This window comes from Diplotaxodon limnothrissa, linkage group LG2, assembly GCF_057381915.1.
Source record: "Diplotaxodon limnothrissa isolate DT_005_m linkage group LG2, D_limnothrissa_male_GT1.1, whole genome shotgun sequence".
Taxonomy (NCBI): domain Eukaryota; kingdom Metazoa; phylum Chordata; class Actinopteri; order Cichliformes; family Cichlidae; genus Diplotaxodon; species Diplotaxodon limnothrissa.
This window is the reverse complement of record NC_140597.1, coordinates 31,546,637-31,563,438: the sequence shown is the minus strand read 5'-3', so window position 1 is coordinate 31,563,438 and position 16,802 is coordinate 31,546,637. Positions and strand designations below refer to the sequence as shown.

At 43.5% G+C, this 16,802-nt stretch overlaps 2 protein-coding genes across 2 annotated transcripts in view; one reads left to right on the top strand and one right to left on the bottom strand.

Moving 5' to 3' along the window:
• The window catches only part of spock1 (SPARC (osteonectin), cwcv and kazal like domains proteoglycan 1), a 122,365-nt gene extending 121,160 nt beyond the window's left edge, over window positions 1-1,205 (top strand). The window contains exon 13 of the mRNA XM_085371147.1: window positions 1,009-1,205. Within this exon, the coding sequence (XP_085227273.1) occupies window positions 1,009-1,205 (197 nt within the window). The remainder of the gene's footprint in view (window positions 1-1,008) is intronic.
• Window positions 1,206-6,795: 5,590 nt separating this feature from the next.
• On the bottom strand, window positions 6,796-15,771 carry bicc2 (bicaudal C homolog 2). Its single transcript, XM_085371136.1, has 19 exons — window positions 15,495-15,771; window positions 14,302-14,348; window positions 13,867-13,936; window positions 13,664-13,743; window positions 13,352-13,513; window positions 13,206-13,259; window positions 12,740-12,955; window positions 12,407-12,658; window positions 12,148-12,279; window positions 11,761-11,950; window positions 11,519-11,652; window positions 11,240-11,442; window positions 10,782-10,887; window positions 10,274-10,313; window positions 8,788-8,951; window positions 7,542-7,752; window positions 7,278-7,447; window positions 7,041-7,140; window positions 6,796-6,926 (listed from the first exon to the last, which is right to left on the bottom strand). Exons 1-19 carry the CDS (start codon window positions 15,769-15,771, stop codon window positions 6,796-6,798), a joined length of 2,739 nt encoding a protein of 912 aa, XP_085227262.1.
• Between the last annotated feature and the right edge of the window lie 1,031 nt (window positions 15,772-16,802).

Sequence of the window (16,802 nt, the reverse complement as noted above, 5' to 3'; positions counted from 1 at the left end):
TCCTAACAAGCTCATCTAACTCTGGCTGAGTGGCCTGAGGCAGGGGTTGCCTGGAGTTCTCCCATTCTGGCCTGCGTAGAACAAACAGGTAGCAATGCAGCAGCTCTCCACTCAATAGCCTGAACACAAGGACACCAAACTGATTTTAACAGCGTAAGTGCCACTCAACCACAGCGCAGTTGTACCCAGGTGTAAATAGGCTGTTTTGAACACAGACTAATTTGAAGTTCGAGCTTCAAAAAATGCTCGAGGCAGAAGCTGATAATGACTCCTGTTCACACTGTAGCTCCACTGGATTCAGCATTAGCCTCCCATTAACCAAACACCACTAAAACCATCCAGTATAATCAACTCCCTGTAGCCGCATGTTGTTTGTTGGGTAAATCAACAGAAAGCAAAAGTTGTTGTTTTTTCATTTATTTTTTCTAGTAGATTATTTGCTCCCCTGAAAAGAATGTATTGGTTAGGGAAAGAGTTAGCTCATGATGGCCTACTCTGATTCTGTGCCCTATTTCAAGAGTTTACACCCAGGCTAATTGCTAACATTAGCAATTAGTGCAAAACAAAATAAGGCTGGAGCTAATGAGAGTGGAATTAGTTCTGAAGGTCTTTGGGGGTGAAGTGTTACACTGAATGTTTTGTTTTGCATCATGACCTCCTGTGCCCTCTAATGAAAGTCTTGACACCTCTGTATATATCAATAAAGATGTGGTTTGATGACTATTAGCATAGTTTCCGGGTTTTTCCAAAGGTAGCTGCAGAAGCGTAGACCACCCTTGCTAACTGCCGAAGCAAACCCACTAATTTTGTTATGTAAGCAGGCCTTAAATATGACAGAAACCTGTCAGTTCAGAAAAGTGCTGGAAGGGTTACTTCCAGTAGGCTTTCAAGTTTCAGGGAGCCCACTGGCAAAGAATTTATAATCTGGGAAATCATTAATATATCATAATTAATGTTAATCTGGGGATATCTGTGTAATCTCTTTATTATGTTTTTCTCTCTCTACAGATGAGGATCAGGAGACATCGGGGGATTTTGGCAGCGGCGGTGCGGTCATACTCCTCGACGATCAAGAAGAGGAGCCATCACAGACCGGTCGGAGCCGGCAGAAGAAGAGACGGGGCCGCATCCATCCCCGAGGGACCATCGAGGACGACGAGGACGAGGAAGAGGACAAGGATGACGAAATCGGCTACGTTTGGTAGCTCCGCTCCATTTTCCTTTGCCATCAGCTGACCAGGAAACTCCGTTAACTCAGCACAGATCTAAAGCCATTCCAATGTCTCTTCCTCCAGTTACCTTGGCAGCAGTCCATCTCCTGGCCCCTCAACCTGCTACTGCAATCTCTGTCTCTCATCCAAATCTCTCTCTTCAGTGAACCTCATCTGACCTCTTCATTTTCAAGCGTTTCACTCTGTCCTCAGACAGAAAATAGAGAGACTATTAGGTTTCAACAACTGTCAAGCCCCTTTTAGAATTCTGCTCGAGCTGTCCACTTTCTGCCTCCATGTTCCCCCAAACCTGTGATCGTAAACACCTTCTAACAGGGACTCTATTATCTCTGTCACTCGTTCCATCTTCTTTCAGTCGTTCTCCCTTTCTCCTATCATTGTATGTCCATGTCAGAATCTCTGGTCAGTCTATGAGCCCAGATATGTTAGCTGATGTATTGGATGTAAATATGTTTCCTTAAGGGAGGCCAGGCTATGGACTACCTTCCCTGTTGCTCCATCAGCGGCTCATTTTCATATTGTGTGTTCCACCGTCGGGCTCCTTCTGGTGTTCAATGATGTTTCTGCAAATTGCTGCCACAGTTTAAGGCTCTGAGATGCTCCTTCTCCCTCTCTCTCTCACTCTCTCTCTGTTGTTTTAAGGAGGATTGTAAAATATTTGTTGATCTTGAATGCTCCAGGAAGCCCAGGAAACAATGAGATTAATGATGTATTGTCGTTGTTGTTGCATGTTTCTCATCGTGTTTCTATAAAAGAGAGATTTACCTGGCCAGGTCTAGCTCTATGCATCTCAAACAGAAAGTGATGCCTATTTGGCTGCTACAATACTTTGTTGCTATGTTGATGCTGTCTAGTGTCTTTTTGGTTCTTCTCCCAATCTCAGGAGGTAGGAAGTTGCATTGCAAAGTGTGATAGCAGTTAAGAAAAGCAAACTGCAAAACCTACAGTCCAAATCGGTTGGTTCTCAGCCAGCTATTCTTCTACTAATTGGTCAATAGGGCTGCTGAGGATTTTTGACTGCGCATGGACACTAAGCTGCTCCTGAGCTGGGAGGACACACGAAGTCATGCAGAAGAAGAGGCTCAGTTGTGCGTCAAAGCGTTGGATATGTTCAGTGATTTGAAATTGAAATCTTCACCATGTCAACTACGTGAACTTTTATTTGTAACTTTGAGAATTTAAGTAAAGTGGCACTTTGGGTGTCTTTTGAACCTTACAGGTCTGCGTCCATGTGTCTCTTGCTCCCCCGTGATGAAACCTTTTAGGCAGGACGTCATGTGTTTCATCTCATTTCACAAAATCGTGATAAAAAAAAAAAGATGAATAAAAACACATCTCTTGCCTCTCTTTGAAACCACAAACACATTTGCATAAGATTTTTTATTTTTTTTCCAAAGCCCGGATTTCGCTGCAGTATTACAATCAAAGCCCTCCATCAATACTGACCTTTTCCAACCTTGAGAAAGCGTCGTCCCTGTTAGAAGCAGACATAAATGGTAGCTGCAGAAAATACTCTTATCACTTGCCTTTGAGAGAGGAGAATCACAAAGCTAGCGGTGCCCATAAGAACATAAAAGCTTAATGAGTGTTTTTGTAATATCAGTGGCTAATGGGACAGCTGACCCCACTGGCTTGAAACAGCCTGCGCAGCACTTTGAAAACACATTGTAGCAACAATCAGAAGCTAAAAGGACAACTGAATCTTCTGGCTTGAAAAAGCCTATTCAGCAGTTCACAGCACTCTCTGTCACACAGAATAGACAATGGGCTTAACTATGTGCATCAAATTATGCTGGAAGCTGTGGAGGGTGTATAATCACCCGATTCTGGCACCCTGGCTCGTGCGTCTTCTGCTGTCATCAGGCTACATGAGAAAAGTTGGAAAGAAAATGTCTGCTTCTTGTGTCTTTACTGTATCCGCCTATATTCCCAGTTGCAGTGCTATATGGCTCTCAGCTATTCCTTTCACTGGAGCCTTAATAATAATTAGTGGTAAATGGTCTGTATTTGTATAGCGCTTTTTACTAGATCCCCCTAGGGACCCCAAAGCACTTTACACACCCAGTCATCCACCCATTCACACACTGGTGGAGGCAAGCTACAGTTGTAGCAGGTGGCTGGACGAACCACCTGCTACAACAGGGCAGGGCAGACTGACAGAAGCGAGTCTGCCATATCGCGCCATCGGCTAGTAGGCGGTAGGTGAAGTGTCTTGCCCAAGGACATAACAACTGGGCTGTCCAAGCCGGGGCTCGAACCGGCAACCTTCTGATTACAAGGCGAACTCCCAACTCTTGAGCCACGATCGCCCTAGTGATAACACAGTCTATCAAATCATAAAGAAAACGAAAATACATTTTGCTCAAATTCCTATTACAAATAAATAGCATTATAATAGCTAATTTTTTTCACATAAAATGCAAAACAGCTTGCCTGTATGCAGGGATTCCTCTCCTTGGTAAGGTCTCCAAGAAAACCTTTAAATATAGTCATAAGTAGGAATGCATCTACTTAAGCATCTGTGGCACCAAGGCCATGCTTGTCTGTCTTCAGGAGAAAGACCTTGCAGTTTCAGAAAAACATCTCTTCCTCTTTAGAGCCGTTACATAAAGTGTTTAATTTCTGTTATTCAGAGTGATGTTTAAGGAGGAAATGGTTTGTTTATTCAGAATTAAGGTGAAATCGGCTTGTTTTCTTCATCTTTCCTCTCACTCTGTGCTTTTGCTTGAAGACATCTCGGTATCTTTGTTATGAAATTTTTTGTCACAGCATGGGTTCGTCCAGCCACCTGCAACAGAACTCCAACTCGTGCAGATGCCATTTTACTAAAAGGAGTAATCAGACAAAGTATCACTGGGTTCAGGAGTATGATGGATATTTTGAACACACGGAAGGTTGTTTAGGAACTTCAGCTAACGTGGTGTACTGCACACCACGGCTCACATTCAGCCACTCACATGCTGTCTCATTATTGTTTCTGTTTTCTTCTGCTTTCCCACTGAAACTCACTCCTCTTGTAGTGAGCTCTGTCTTCATCTCAGAAAAGGGAAAGCTTGGTTGCATTCTATCCTCAGGGCACTTCACTGCTCTGTTTCGTTTCTCTATTGGCTGCTTCTTTATTATCCCCAAATGACTTTTCCTGTTGGGTGGATCCTCGTATCCACCCAGCGTCTCCATAGAGACCGGTGATGGCCACAAGTGGGGCTTTATGCAGTTGGCTGCAGTTATCGTATGGAAATCAAGCTCCTGGGTGGAGTTAAAGAGTTAAAGCAAAAAAAGGAATTTCTTTTAGTCAGGATCTTGTCCAACACATAAAACCTTATGTTATACCTATACTTTGTTTCTTCATGTAGTTTTTCTGTTAGTGAATTTTTATTAAGATGCTTGCATGGAGATTCACATTGAAGTTGAAAGATTGTTATTTAACACTTGGCAAAAAGGTAACAAAGCATATTTTCCAAAACTGCTTCCCGTATACATACATTCACACAAGATGTATTCAGTAAATGGCCATGTGACTGATCCACAGTGACAAGGGGTCATCATTTATGTAGGACTACACAGCATTTTTCTTCCCTCATCCCACATTTGGAGACAATGTCCTACATGTGGATTTGCTCCACTTTATGAAACTCACTAGTGCGGCACAGATGCATTCCTACATTCTGTCTTTATCTAATGGCTGTGAAGAAAACAGATAAAGCTGCCATCATGGCTCAAGCACAGGTTAATAAGTCACCATCTTTTGCCATGTATGTGTTGGTAACAATAAAGACTGGTAGTTTTAAAGGTCATTTGCACAGTTTTGGAGTTTCCCACTGGGGAAAATATGACAGGAAGCTGATTGTATGTAGCACCATGCATGTAGTTTCATTGATGAGATGCTTATGAAGATGTGGTGATGTTTGAATGCATTCATACTGAAATAATTAGATTGTTTGTTGGTATCAGGTTCCCTACATACACGTCAGTTAAATCCATGGGCTTCCATTTAAAAGCTGCAGGGTATACTACAAGTTATTAATATCGACAAGCTAAGTCCAGTACTAAACCAGACTTCTCTAAAGTGGGCAAGCTGCTATTGGAGTCACTCATACCTTCATTTTACATATTTAACTGGGCCATAAGTCAAGATTGCCACTTTACATGTTAAAAGTCAAAGTGGATCTCCAAAGTCCTCAGGAATGAGAGCACTGCTCATTTTTTTTCCAGGTTGTTTTCATTCTAGCTGTGTGATCAAGGACCAATTCACGCTCACAACCCCAGGGGACTGCAAATAACTACCTGACAGGACAGAAATTCAGCATCCCTCCAGAGCCCAAGGACCAGATTTGAGGATCACCAGTCTAAAGCCTGCCTATGTAATTGGCAGACACATTGTAATAAGTAGGGATCATCTCCCCCTAATCTGTCACAGCCCACCAATCGCACTCACGCTCTCTTTCATGCTTGGCTGCCACTGTACCAACCAGCTTGTCGAGCCTCGAGATAGATCAGACCCCTTCATGCCCTCCAGTGGAGCTATCTTGGCCCATTCAATTCCATGTGATAAGCAGCACTGCTATTCCAAATTTGCACATTTCTGTCAGCGCCTTCTCCCTGATGGCACGTATTTTGCTGCATGCAGCCTTCTGCAGATAATATTAACAGGTAGCAAAAAGTGGCTGCACTGGCTTCATTCCAGGGAGTAGCGATAAAACGAATTGAAACTCTTTGTCGAGAAGTCAGAAGATGCAAACCACTATAATAGGAGTTTCATATTACCCTCAAACAAATAAATGTATTTATGGTTTCTAAATCATTTGTCTTATCTGATACTAGGCCCTGTATAATTCAAAACCAAACCCCACCTTGTCCAGCAGGAGCTGTGATGCTGCTGTCACTTTGAAACAAATGACATTATTTTCCATGCAGCACAAATGTGACGTGAATTTGTAAAAAGAAGACTGTGTGTGACACTAGTGCCCTCTTGTGGTCTGCTCCCAGTTTTTACTTGCCTCACACATTTCCACTGATGACATAGGAGGTTATCAATTTAAGGCGTTGAACACATAACTGAGTCCGGCCATAGACGTGTTGTGTTTTTTTTTTAAATATGTCATTCACTATTTTTTCACTCTCATAAAAGAAAACAGTCTTTTACAGCAACCTTTTAATTATCATCACTATGACATGTTTTTTTTCTTGGGTAAATGTTACAGTTGCATAAAGATTGTGGTTAATATGGTCAAAATATAGAGTTTGCATAAGAAAGGCACTTTATGACAAAAAAAAAAATCAACATTTTCTCCTGTTCCTGTGTGCTTTGTGTAGTTCGTTTCTTGTCATAACTGAGTTTTGGATGGAAAGCCTCCTTGTTTTGAATTATTATATAAAAAAAACTTTGGGTTACGCTGTAGAAGAAAGGCACCCTGTTTAAATGTTTTACATAATTTTTGTAGTTTCTCAGGATAATCTCGCACCTCTCCCTTTGTAGTAAATGAGCTAGTAAGACTTTTGCACTGGCATCATCATTGTTGTATATTTTCCCATTAGAATATCTCCACATATTTGGCGTCTTCCCTCACCAGCGGTTACTCTGAGCTGCAGCTTCCACATCCATGATTCGTGGAAGTCTACCACTAGCACCACCTTCCAGGTAGCCAGACTTCACAGCAGGTGTATCCGAGAGCCTCCTCTTGCTTTTGTTCAGTTCTGTATCAGAGGAAAAATAATCAATTTTACAAGAGGAGAGGAGCACAGCATACTGCCAAAACAGAGAGAGAAGCGGATACGGCATAAATCCCGGCTGAGGCTTCAGAGATTCACCTGAGATTGCTAATAACATCTTGCGCCTTGCTCCAAAGGTAGATACACCCACTTCCTTCAGATCTTCATCAGACAGAGTGAGGAATGTCTGATAGTCGATCTAGAGGAGTGTAGACCGAAGTTGCATCATGATGCTCATTTATAATGCATTAACTCTTTCGGCTTGTGTTTGCAAGCTGAATGAAAAAAAAAGTGATTTCAAAAAATGATCAAGTGCGACTCTGTGTGTGAGTTTACCTCTTGCTGTTCAAACACATCGATGTATTTGAGCAGGCCCAGCTGGCCGAGCAGCTCGGGCAGGTCATCTGTCAAGTGGGGGCTGGGGCTCCGCTGACTGCAGGTCGACCCCCTCCTCTGTGAGCACACACTTTCGAAGTAGCTGCTGCCATTGCTCGCAAAGCTCTCCGCTGAACACCGGAGGCCAAAGTTTAGAGGAAAAGGTTAAACGCAGCAGGGAGCAGGTGATCTCTGTTTAGCTGAGTGCACAGAGGTCAGACTTACAGGGCTTGTCGCTTCTACTGCGGTTCATTGAGGAGGCAAATGCAGGAAAAGAGGATGATGAGGAGAAAGTAGTCAGAGGTGAGGATGGGGAAGATGAGGATGAGGACGAAGAGGAAGAGATGGGCTGGGATGAAGATGTGGATCCACGTCTGTCCCTCCAGTTCTCAGAGTCGCTTCCATTAGCCACCTTTCCTGTCTGAGCAGCCCAAGACTAGAAGGAGATAGTAACAGCATTAAAGTGGACCTATTTTTGCTCTTGGACTCTATTAACTTTGCATGATGCAAGGTTAAAGATATTCCTTATTTATCTTTTACTGGGTCTTGGTGCATCCCCTCCGTTCATCCACTGTCTGTTTTTTTTTTCTTGTATTGCTCTGACACTTTGTCTGACAGGTTTGAAAACCAGGTGGATGTTACTGCTGTTCTTGTATCCAAACTGAAAATATGGGAATCTATAATAAGTTCCCTTATACAGGCTAATGTTGCTTTCTTCTGACAGCGTTTTGCACAATAGCATCATCGTGTCATTTTGCCACCATGCCCTACTGTCATCTCTCCCCTGTCTCTGTCCCAGAGACAAATAGCTGCAAGTGGCCATAAACTTTCTAATGCCTGTAGATCCAAGGATTTAGCCAAATCCATTTAGCGTGTCTCTAAACCAGCTTATTTGCCACTGTGGGCTGATCTGTGACAGTAAAAGTCCTTCACTCGAATCTATCAATGCAGCGGGCATAGCAAATGCTTCCTCCCAGTTGCCTGGGTCTCAGAGGAAAATTGAACTCATTGGAGAAATGCTTCTTGCTTTCATTATCCTAAGTGAGTCTGCTTCTACATCAATGGCCAGTGGGCAGTCAGAGAGCAGCTATTCAAAAGGCTTTAAAAGAGCAGGGGAGATGAGCTGAACCAGCTCAGGTAAACAGGTTGCCAAAGAGTGCCTGTGTTGACCACACCGATGGTATCAGACTCCAGGTAATTGAGCGTACAAATTGGCAGTGCTTACCACACAGTGAGATAAATGCCCGAGACTGTTAGGGGGCAAAACCAATAAATGAGACTGTGTTAGAGGGCCACCGTGGCAGCGCTTGTTTCACTGCACTGCAGTAAAAGCTTCAACTGAATTCAGTCCAACAAAAGTAGCTGTACCTATAAATCATGAACTCTACCTATAACTTTGAACGAAAACTCAAAATGTTAATCTGTGAGACCATTTTTTCAGCTTTTAAGTAAGCAGTAGGCTCATCTGTACCTGTTGCTGGTTATTACCGGTGCTCAGGTAGGGTTTGTAGTTGCGTCTGCTGATGTTGCGAAGCTCTTTTACAGCCTCGGCTGGCATAGACTTGGAGAAGCCAAGGCCACTCCACGTGTCTGTGGGCGTGCGGACCTCTGTGACTATAGGCTTCCTCTGCATGGCTAACATAAATACACATAAACACAGAGTTAGAAAATGTGACTTTGGGACCAACTGGTATCAAAAGCATTACCGTCTGTGATGTTGTCTGAAATCTGATTGCCAGCTTTCACATAAATGCAGCACGTTGCATGTTCAATGCGGAAAGTCTGACTGTAGTAGTGCTGTGGGAAAAGAAGTGAATAAGGAAACACTTTCAGAAAGCTTTACAGCTTTAAATTCACATAAATGGATTTTGCAGCAAGCATCAATACTCATAAAAATGCTTTGCAGGTTTTCCACGTCTTCTTTGGTACTCTGATGTGAGCAGGCTGGGTTCATGTGTTAAATAATGAATCACGAACAGTGTTACTTCTCTTGCCAGCATGTGGCATACTTAATAAAACTCTGAGTGCTAAGACTTAGACTGGCATACGCATTCAATCGACAAACAAGTGACCCTGGGCCTCTTCCATGTGTGAATGTGTGATAAAAACTGCAACAGTACTCCATAAAGAGTGCAATATCAACAGGATTATTACTGGTAGGTTTTCATTCGGGTGTCTTTGTGTGTATTTGTGCCGTAAATGTCCCATTCATATCCTGGCATACGGGTGTCTTAATGGCTGTGAGGCAGATGGCCCATTCAAACTGCTAATTCATAATCCCATAAAGGAACACTGAGGGAATTTGGTACCATTTGGCTGCAGATCTCTTCAGTATCTCTCATTCTGCGTGAGGGATGCTACGTGTGTGTCCACGCACGCTTGTGTATGAGAGCACACGCACCATTCCTGGATGCATGTGTGCGTGGGTTGTCTGCATTGTGTATCTACCCCTGGTGAATTAAGTGGGAGTGCCAGTGCTACTCTATTATAACTTTGGCACACTGCAGCCCATAAACAGGCCCCCTTCATCAGTTGTCTTGGCAGTGAGCACTGCGGAAATGGGACCCCTTTATCAAATCCCTACTTCTGCTTGGGATATTAATGTGTCTCCCCTATAGCATGCTTGAATAAACTTAAAAGCCTACTTCATCTGGCTTAATCCACTGACATTAAGTATTTTCCCAGCAATGATGTGAGCAAAACATGTGATTGTTACCAGCAAAACTAAATTATTCCTGCTCCTGTTCAGCTCCGAAAACAAAACAAAAAAGTGTGCTGATGAGCAAAACAACAATATACTTCACCAAAATCTATTTTCATGCAACTATCTGCAGAACAGCAACTGTGAATCAATAAAAAAGAAGGAACGCTTGCTTAGCAGTGCTAATCATTGTTGCAGAACGTTTCTGAAACCGCAGCAAGACAGGAAGAAATATTAAACATTTAGGAGGACTAACCTCTGGTTGCCAGCAGTTTCTTCTTTTCATAGTCATAATCCTACAAAGTACAAACAGGAAATGGAGTAGGTAAATAATGCATGAAATTGAATTTTTTTCTTTGGTTACTGAGAGATGGGAGGATAGCGGGAACCTAATTTACAGCAGGAACAAACACTTGCATAAGAAAACACGTCCTGCTGCCGTGGCAGTAAACTTGTTAATCCTTCTTTGCATAACCTTTGCGTATGTGAGATGGGAGAAAAATAAGAGGGGAGACCAACAAAGAGAGAACCCAATTTTCAAAATCAAACTGCAAATCAATAGATTATAGACCGTGACAAAGAAAATGATCTTCCCATTTTCAGTTTAACGTGACATTTTCAGCGTTCGCTCATCCACTGTCCTACAGAGATGTGATTATCTGTCCACTGAGCATCATCCGTGACCAAAATGTCTGCCACAGATCTGTACATAACTTCGTGAAGAAACAAGCAAGGAAGAAACCTGCAGCTCCTGTTTTTCTCACCTCAGCCTTGAATGAGTCAGCGCGAACATTTTGAGCCAGAGTCACATCTCTCCTCAGGCTGTTCCTCCGCTCACTCCTCCCCCCCTCAGTGTCTGCGTTCAGCAGTCTGGCACAGTCAGGAGGAACACGCGCGCGCGCGCGCACACACACACACACGCACGCAAGGTTAGGTGAAACTGTGATGGCTCTGTGCAATCTTTGAGTTCTTACTAACTCTTTCTTTCACCTGGCTGCAGCAGTTCTTTCAAAGTGTCATCGTGCAGTTTAAATATAGAGTGTGTTAAATGTGAGCTGCATCATTAAAACTGCACGCTCTGTAGAGCTGATTTATATCAAATCAAACAGAAACCAAAGTAGAGCAAGTATAAACAACAACAAAAGAATTTTCCAGAAGTTAAGACTTTAAAGATTATGAAGAGTCATCAGAGAGTAGGTGTGTGTACCTGCAAAACGCTCACCTGTATGTTAACACCTGCCCTGTTGAATGGCGCCTGCCCTGGCTGAAAACCTTGGCAATTTCAGGACCCTGAAGGCTCCCCCTCCGACCATTCAGTCCGATCCTGCTGATGCTGCTCTTCAAAGCGTCACACGTCTCAGACGATGACATCGCCACACACTCAGAGCTCTCATGCTGACCAAACTGGTCCTCATTTTCCAGAATCTGAAAAAGAGAATTGGAAAGTTTCAGAAGAATTTCCCATTGTGTTTTGTCATTTTGAACATTAACAGTGAAACACCTTTTCCAGAGGTCGACCTTCTGTTCCCTTCGGCCCTACCCTACCCTCCTCAGTGGGAGAGGTGAGGCCTGGTGGAGGTGAGGGACGTGGCTTTGTACCGTTCGGCATCTCTGTAGCAGGAACAGGCACGGGGCCTGATCATCAAGAAGAAGGGTGATATGAATGAATCAGTATGAAGCAGAAAAATTTTAAAAAGAATTATTCTGATTGCAAAAACAAATCACATGTGTTAATGCTCTCACCCTGTTCAGACAGGCGAAGCTGCTGCAGCAACATATTGAGCCAGTAATTGGTCAGCCCACTGCCAGGTAGCAGAGAGCCAGGGGTCATTTCAGCTATCTTAACAGTCTCAGAGGAATCCAGCCCCAGGAGTAGACGGCGGGCCTCATAGAGGCAGGAAATATTCCTTTCCAGACCTTTCACCACAACTGACTGACAATTATAAACCAACACAGATTTTTAGATCAGTACTCAACTCAGCAGAAAACTACAGGGGAGAATATTTTGCATTCAAAATCAAAGAAATATTTCAGGGCAAGTTTTTATCAATACAAAGCCCAATCAAATTAGCATTCTTTTTTCAGTTGTGTCTCAAACAATAAGCATCAGAGCCACGAGGTAAAATGTACCTTGCTGGTCTGTTTTACTTTGGGCTTGACGCTAATGAAGACTCCAAGGTTTCGCATCATCTGAGCTAGCTTACAGGGATCGGCCTCCCCATCTTCACGCATGTCAAACATCAAACACACAGGCAGACAGTCCTATTGTGTACACAAATATGCAAACATCACACAGATTGTAAAAGTGTCAAACATTAAAAGCAGCAAAGTTTTCTCAGCATTGTTTTTTAGCAGTTATGTGCACACAAAATAAACAGCCCCGCTGTACCATGAGATGCTGCCTAGCCAGACAAACCCCATCAGGGCTGCCCTGAATGAGCAGCGAGGGAGGACTCTGAGGGGCGCTGAGGTCCGGTAGGATGATCTGGGTCTGGGTCTGGTGCATAACGCTCAGGAAGTGAGCGCCATTCTGTCCCAGCAGGAATAGGTGCTGCTGGGAGGTGACGTCCAGCTGGCTGTTGACAATACCGCCTGCAACCTCTGCTCCCAGCAGGAGGTCCATCAAGATGCAGGTCGCCTTCTGTGAGGTGATGGTATATATAGTCACGACATGATACTTAAACCTCATTACCCAGTAGTCTCCTTAATCTTTAATGCTAACCTTTACAACATCTGCATTGCCCTGCAGACCCCAGACGGTGCAGCAGCTTCCATAAAAGGGCGGCTGGGCTTGAGGCTGGGGTGGCATGGCCCTGAAGCTCACACTGACCCCCAGAGTCTGTACTACCTGCTGGATAAGTGGTGAACCCGGATCTGGCAGAGCCTGGGGCACAAGACTCACTGGCAGGTCAAAGGTCAAGGATAGCGGCTGGAGGTCCTGGGATAAGAAGGGCAAGGGTTCGATGAGAAGGAGACACAGAAGGGAGGGATAATGAAGAGGTGGGAGAGAAACAAAGACAGAGACAAGACAGGCAGTGCATTGACAGATATACCTGTCCTTTTTGTGTCAGCCATCCTCTTAATCACTCTATTGATCTTTCCGTCTGACAGGAGTGAAAATATTGAGTGTTGAGACAAATAAAAATCTATTCTGTGCAGTTTGCTCAAATTACACATTGACAACTCACTCTTATCCTCCTCCTGGCTTCCTCTACGCCTTCTACGGGCCCAGCGATGGAGACCTGGTAATTAATAAATAAATAACATGTAAACAAATTGGTTTTCAGTTTCCTGTCATAGTGGCAGCAGTTAGTGGAATTAAAATGCCACCTACCTGGTTGCTTTTCTCTCCAGTAGCATTGTGACGGTTGGAGTCAGGGAAATGAATATGACAGGATGTGACCTCCATCACTTTTTTGATATTTCCTCCGCCTTTTCCAATCACATGAGAATGCTCCGTATAGGCCACGTCCATTTTTAGAGTCACCTTGTTTACCTGGTTTTATATAAACACTGGTTATTTGAGCAGATTTCAGTTCAATACTGGCCTTAACATAAAAAAAAAAACATAAAACTACTTTTATTAAAAGCTTACATTCCTCTATGGATTCTTGACATTGTAAATTTAAGGCACCAGCAACCTCACCCTGGTTTCCAACACTTCTAGTATCTTCCTTTTGGCTTCCAGGACATTAGCTCTCTTCCCTTCCACCTTCACGTGTGGATCTAGAAACAATAGATGGAAAATGATAAATCTCTGTTCACATGCACACACACACAAAGCTGTGGGAAAAACACAAAACAAAGAGCACTGATTTTGGTGTGAACGGAACATGAAGAATTTGCCACCTTTCTTTGATTTGGCTCCTATCTTCAGTTTGGATGGCCATTTCACCTGAGTGTTAGTTTCTCTCATTACCTGTGAAAGCACGGACAATAGAAGAGAGTGAGAAACAAAGAAGCTGCTATCACTCTATGCAGGAAAGATCGTAACAGATACAATGAGAACACACACATTCAGAGAACACAGCAGATCTTAGGATACAAAGCTGCCTCCACCTCCAATTATCACCACCATAAAATCTGTAATCACTGAATGAAGAGCATCCAACAAGTAATAAAACTGCAGCAGGGATGTTTTCACTGGTCTAAGATAAATTTCACCATGAGGCTTTAAAACACTAGTGATTACACTGTCAGTGGTTTTTACAAAGGAAAATGGCCAAATATTATTAGTTGTTTGGTTTATGAATAAAGTGTTTGAATGTGTGTAGAGCCACTTACTCTCTCAAAAAACTCCTCTCCCGTCTCGACACCCTCATGCTTTGGAGCTGAAAGAAGAAGTAGGCAAATGTAAAAACAAGGCAGATAAAGATAAAATAAACCCCTAATAAAACCCAGCAGAGAGATTTGTCAGGTTGTATTGGTCGCCACGCAATGTTCAATATGACGCATGTGAACACAAAGTCTGCATTTCAATGTTGACTTGGCTGAAATTTGTCAAGCCAGTGGAACAAGAGGTTGCTGGGAACATAAACAAGTTTAAAAGGCCATTGCTCCATGGTGACATTTACAGGGTTCAGGGGGAGCCCCAGGAACGCCTTCAACCCCCTCCTTTTATCACTACGGGTTACGCTGGCCAGAGCTGAGGAATGAGAGGAAAACACTATGGGGTGGAGCAAAAGGTGGTGGTTAGGAAAGGCAGCCACAAATTAGCCTGGAGACAACTAATCACATCAATGGCATTTGCTGACGCAAATACCTCCCACTTTACCCAAACAAAAAGAAAAAAAAAAATTAAAGTACAAAACCAAAGGGGAGGGAGGGGGATGTACGAAAATCAGTGTGAAGGCCTGAATGTGGTGTGACAGATTATTACCTAAAGGGTTGAGATGGGATGTTTACTGCCTGATTGAGGCTGCTCAAACAGCAGTAAAAGCAGAAGTCCCAGCTGCGCGCGCATTAAAAACCAAGCCGCGGTTATCAGAGCTGAAGCACTTTCCCATCAAGCGCAAACATCAGCTTGTGTCTACAGCGGTGGCACGCTGTCAGAAAGAGTTTCCCCGGCGACACAGGGGAGGCATTTGTCATAAACCCGCCAAGCAGCCATAACTAACAGAGGCAGTTACCTTTGCTTCACAGACGGGAATGATAATAGCCAAAAGGACCTGCGAATGCATAAGCAATTGCAGGTCATAAATCACAATGATGCAGCAACAGGGGTTTAGTGGATGGCGTTTACTGATGACGACAACAAGGGCACAGGCGGCTGGAGGCCCCCAGAGGCGCGTGGGATCAGGTAGATAACAAGGTCAATGAGGAGCACAGGATAGGATAGGTTTCAAAATAACACAAAATTCAGATGTTGTAGAGTTCAAGGCAGACTGTGAGAATGAAGTCGATAAGAAAGCCCAGAAGTTCAGGCACATAGCACTGACAGTTCCATCCATAAAAATTGATAATCCCATTTAACTCACCATACAACATGGTCTCCAGCTTCTTCCTATCGATCCTGAACCTCTCCTCCACCCACTCTGAGTCCAAACTCTTCCCTTTTGTATTCTCCTGCTCCGAATCACAGCTTCTTCCCACTTCTTCATGTTCCTCATCCTCTTTTTCCTCTCTGTCACACTGGGTCTCGCCCAGCTCAGCTTCTGCCTCTGAGTTGGGTTTTAGGCTGTCTTCCAAGTCAGGCTGCTGGGGTGCTACAGTGGTCGGGACTGGAGAGCTTTCCTCTGTGGTAGTGGTGGCCATAGCAGGACTGAGCCCTTGTCAGTGGTTTTGTGTGTGTGTGTGTGTGTGTGTTTCCGAGGAGTATGTGTGCATGTGTGTGACCAAGGAGACCAACAGGGACAGAAAAAAGGGAGAGAGGGGCAAGAAACACCCCCTGTGTCTTTTTTTTTAAACATCCCCCGCCCCCTTCACTTAGTTTGGTACACAAAACTCTTTCTCTGCCCGTTCAAGCTTTAGGAGCCTTGAAGGACTTGTCTCTTTGGCTTTCATTGCACAGATGGATAAAAGTAGCTTCTTTGCACCGGCACACAGTGTCTGCTCTATCGTAGTGACTGCAGAAAGGCTAAGACAATACAACTTCAAGTAAGGCTCACTTTTCTCAGAACAAATCCTCAGTAATCCTCACTTCAGTGTCCACAGATTATCTGGATTGATAGTCAAGGTCCAATGATAAGTCAGGACACAAAACTCTCTCACACAGACACACACGCACACATCCTGACATCCAGCTTCACATCAACGCACACAGCTAACAAAATAAACAGGTCATCCAGCCACCTCAGATCATGTCTGCACTCCCTCCCCGTCCTCTAAATGAGACACAGGGGGCTTCAGATTCCAGAGGTCGGGGTGAAAGCGATCAAAGGGGTGTGATGCAGCAGTTTTTCAAAAGAAGCTTTCAATTCCTGTCTGTACTAGAAAAAGTCCTACTATCTGCAACTCTACCAACAGAATACTGTAAAATAAGAAAACATATATATACTGTGTCAAAGTATGATCACATCGTTAGTGTCAGTAGTGTCATTTACTGTTCCAGGTAACACATTTGTAACTACTTCATATGCATCTCTCAGATCCTGTATCAGGTTTTTGTTGGATTTTGTCCTATTTTCCTTCAGATACTGTTTCCCTAATTTCTTTTGAAGACATATTGCACGGCATGCTGAAATATGGCAAAATTTTAATTAACAGCTCTCTGGGAATCACCTTGCTGGTGTAAAATTACTGATTTAAGCTTGTCAAATTGTATTATCTTTGTTCATTTTTTTGGT

Bases quoted from the DNA above. Each gene is read 5' to 3' on its own strand.
- bicc2 (XM_085371136.1), bottom strand. From the start codon at position 15,771: ATGGCCACCACTACCACAGAGGAAAGCTCTCCAGTCCCGACCACTGTA. The intron at 12,956-13,205 runs GTGAGTTGTCAA...TTCTTATCCCAG, and splicing joins AAGCCAGGAGGAGGATAAGA to GACCTCCAGCCGCTATCCTT. The intron at 7,141-7,277 runs GTAAACTCACAC...ACACTCCTCTAG, and splicing joins ATGTGTTTGAACAGCAAGAG to ATCGACTATCAGACATTCCT.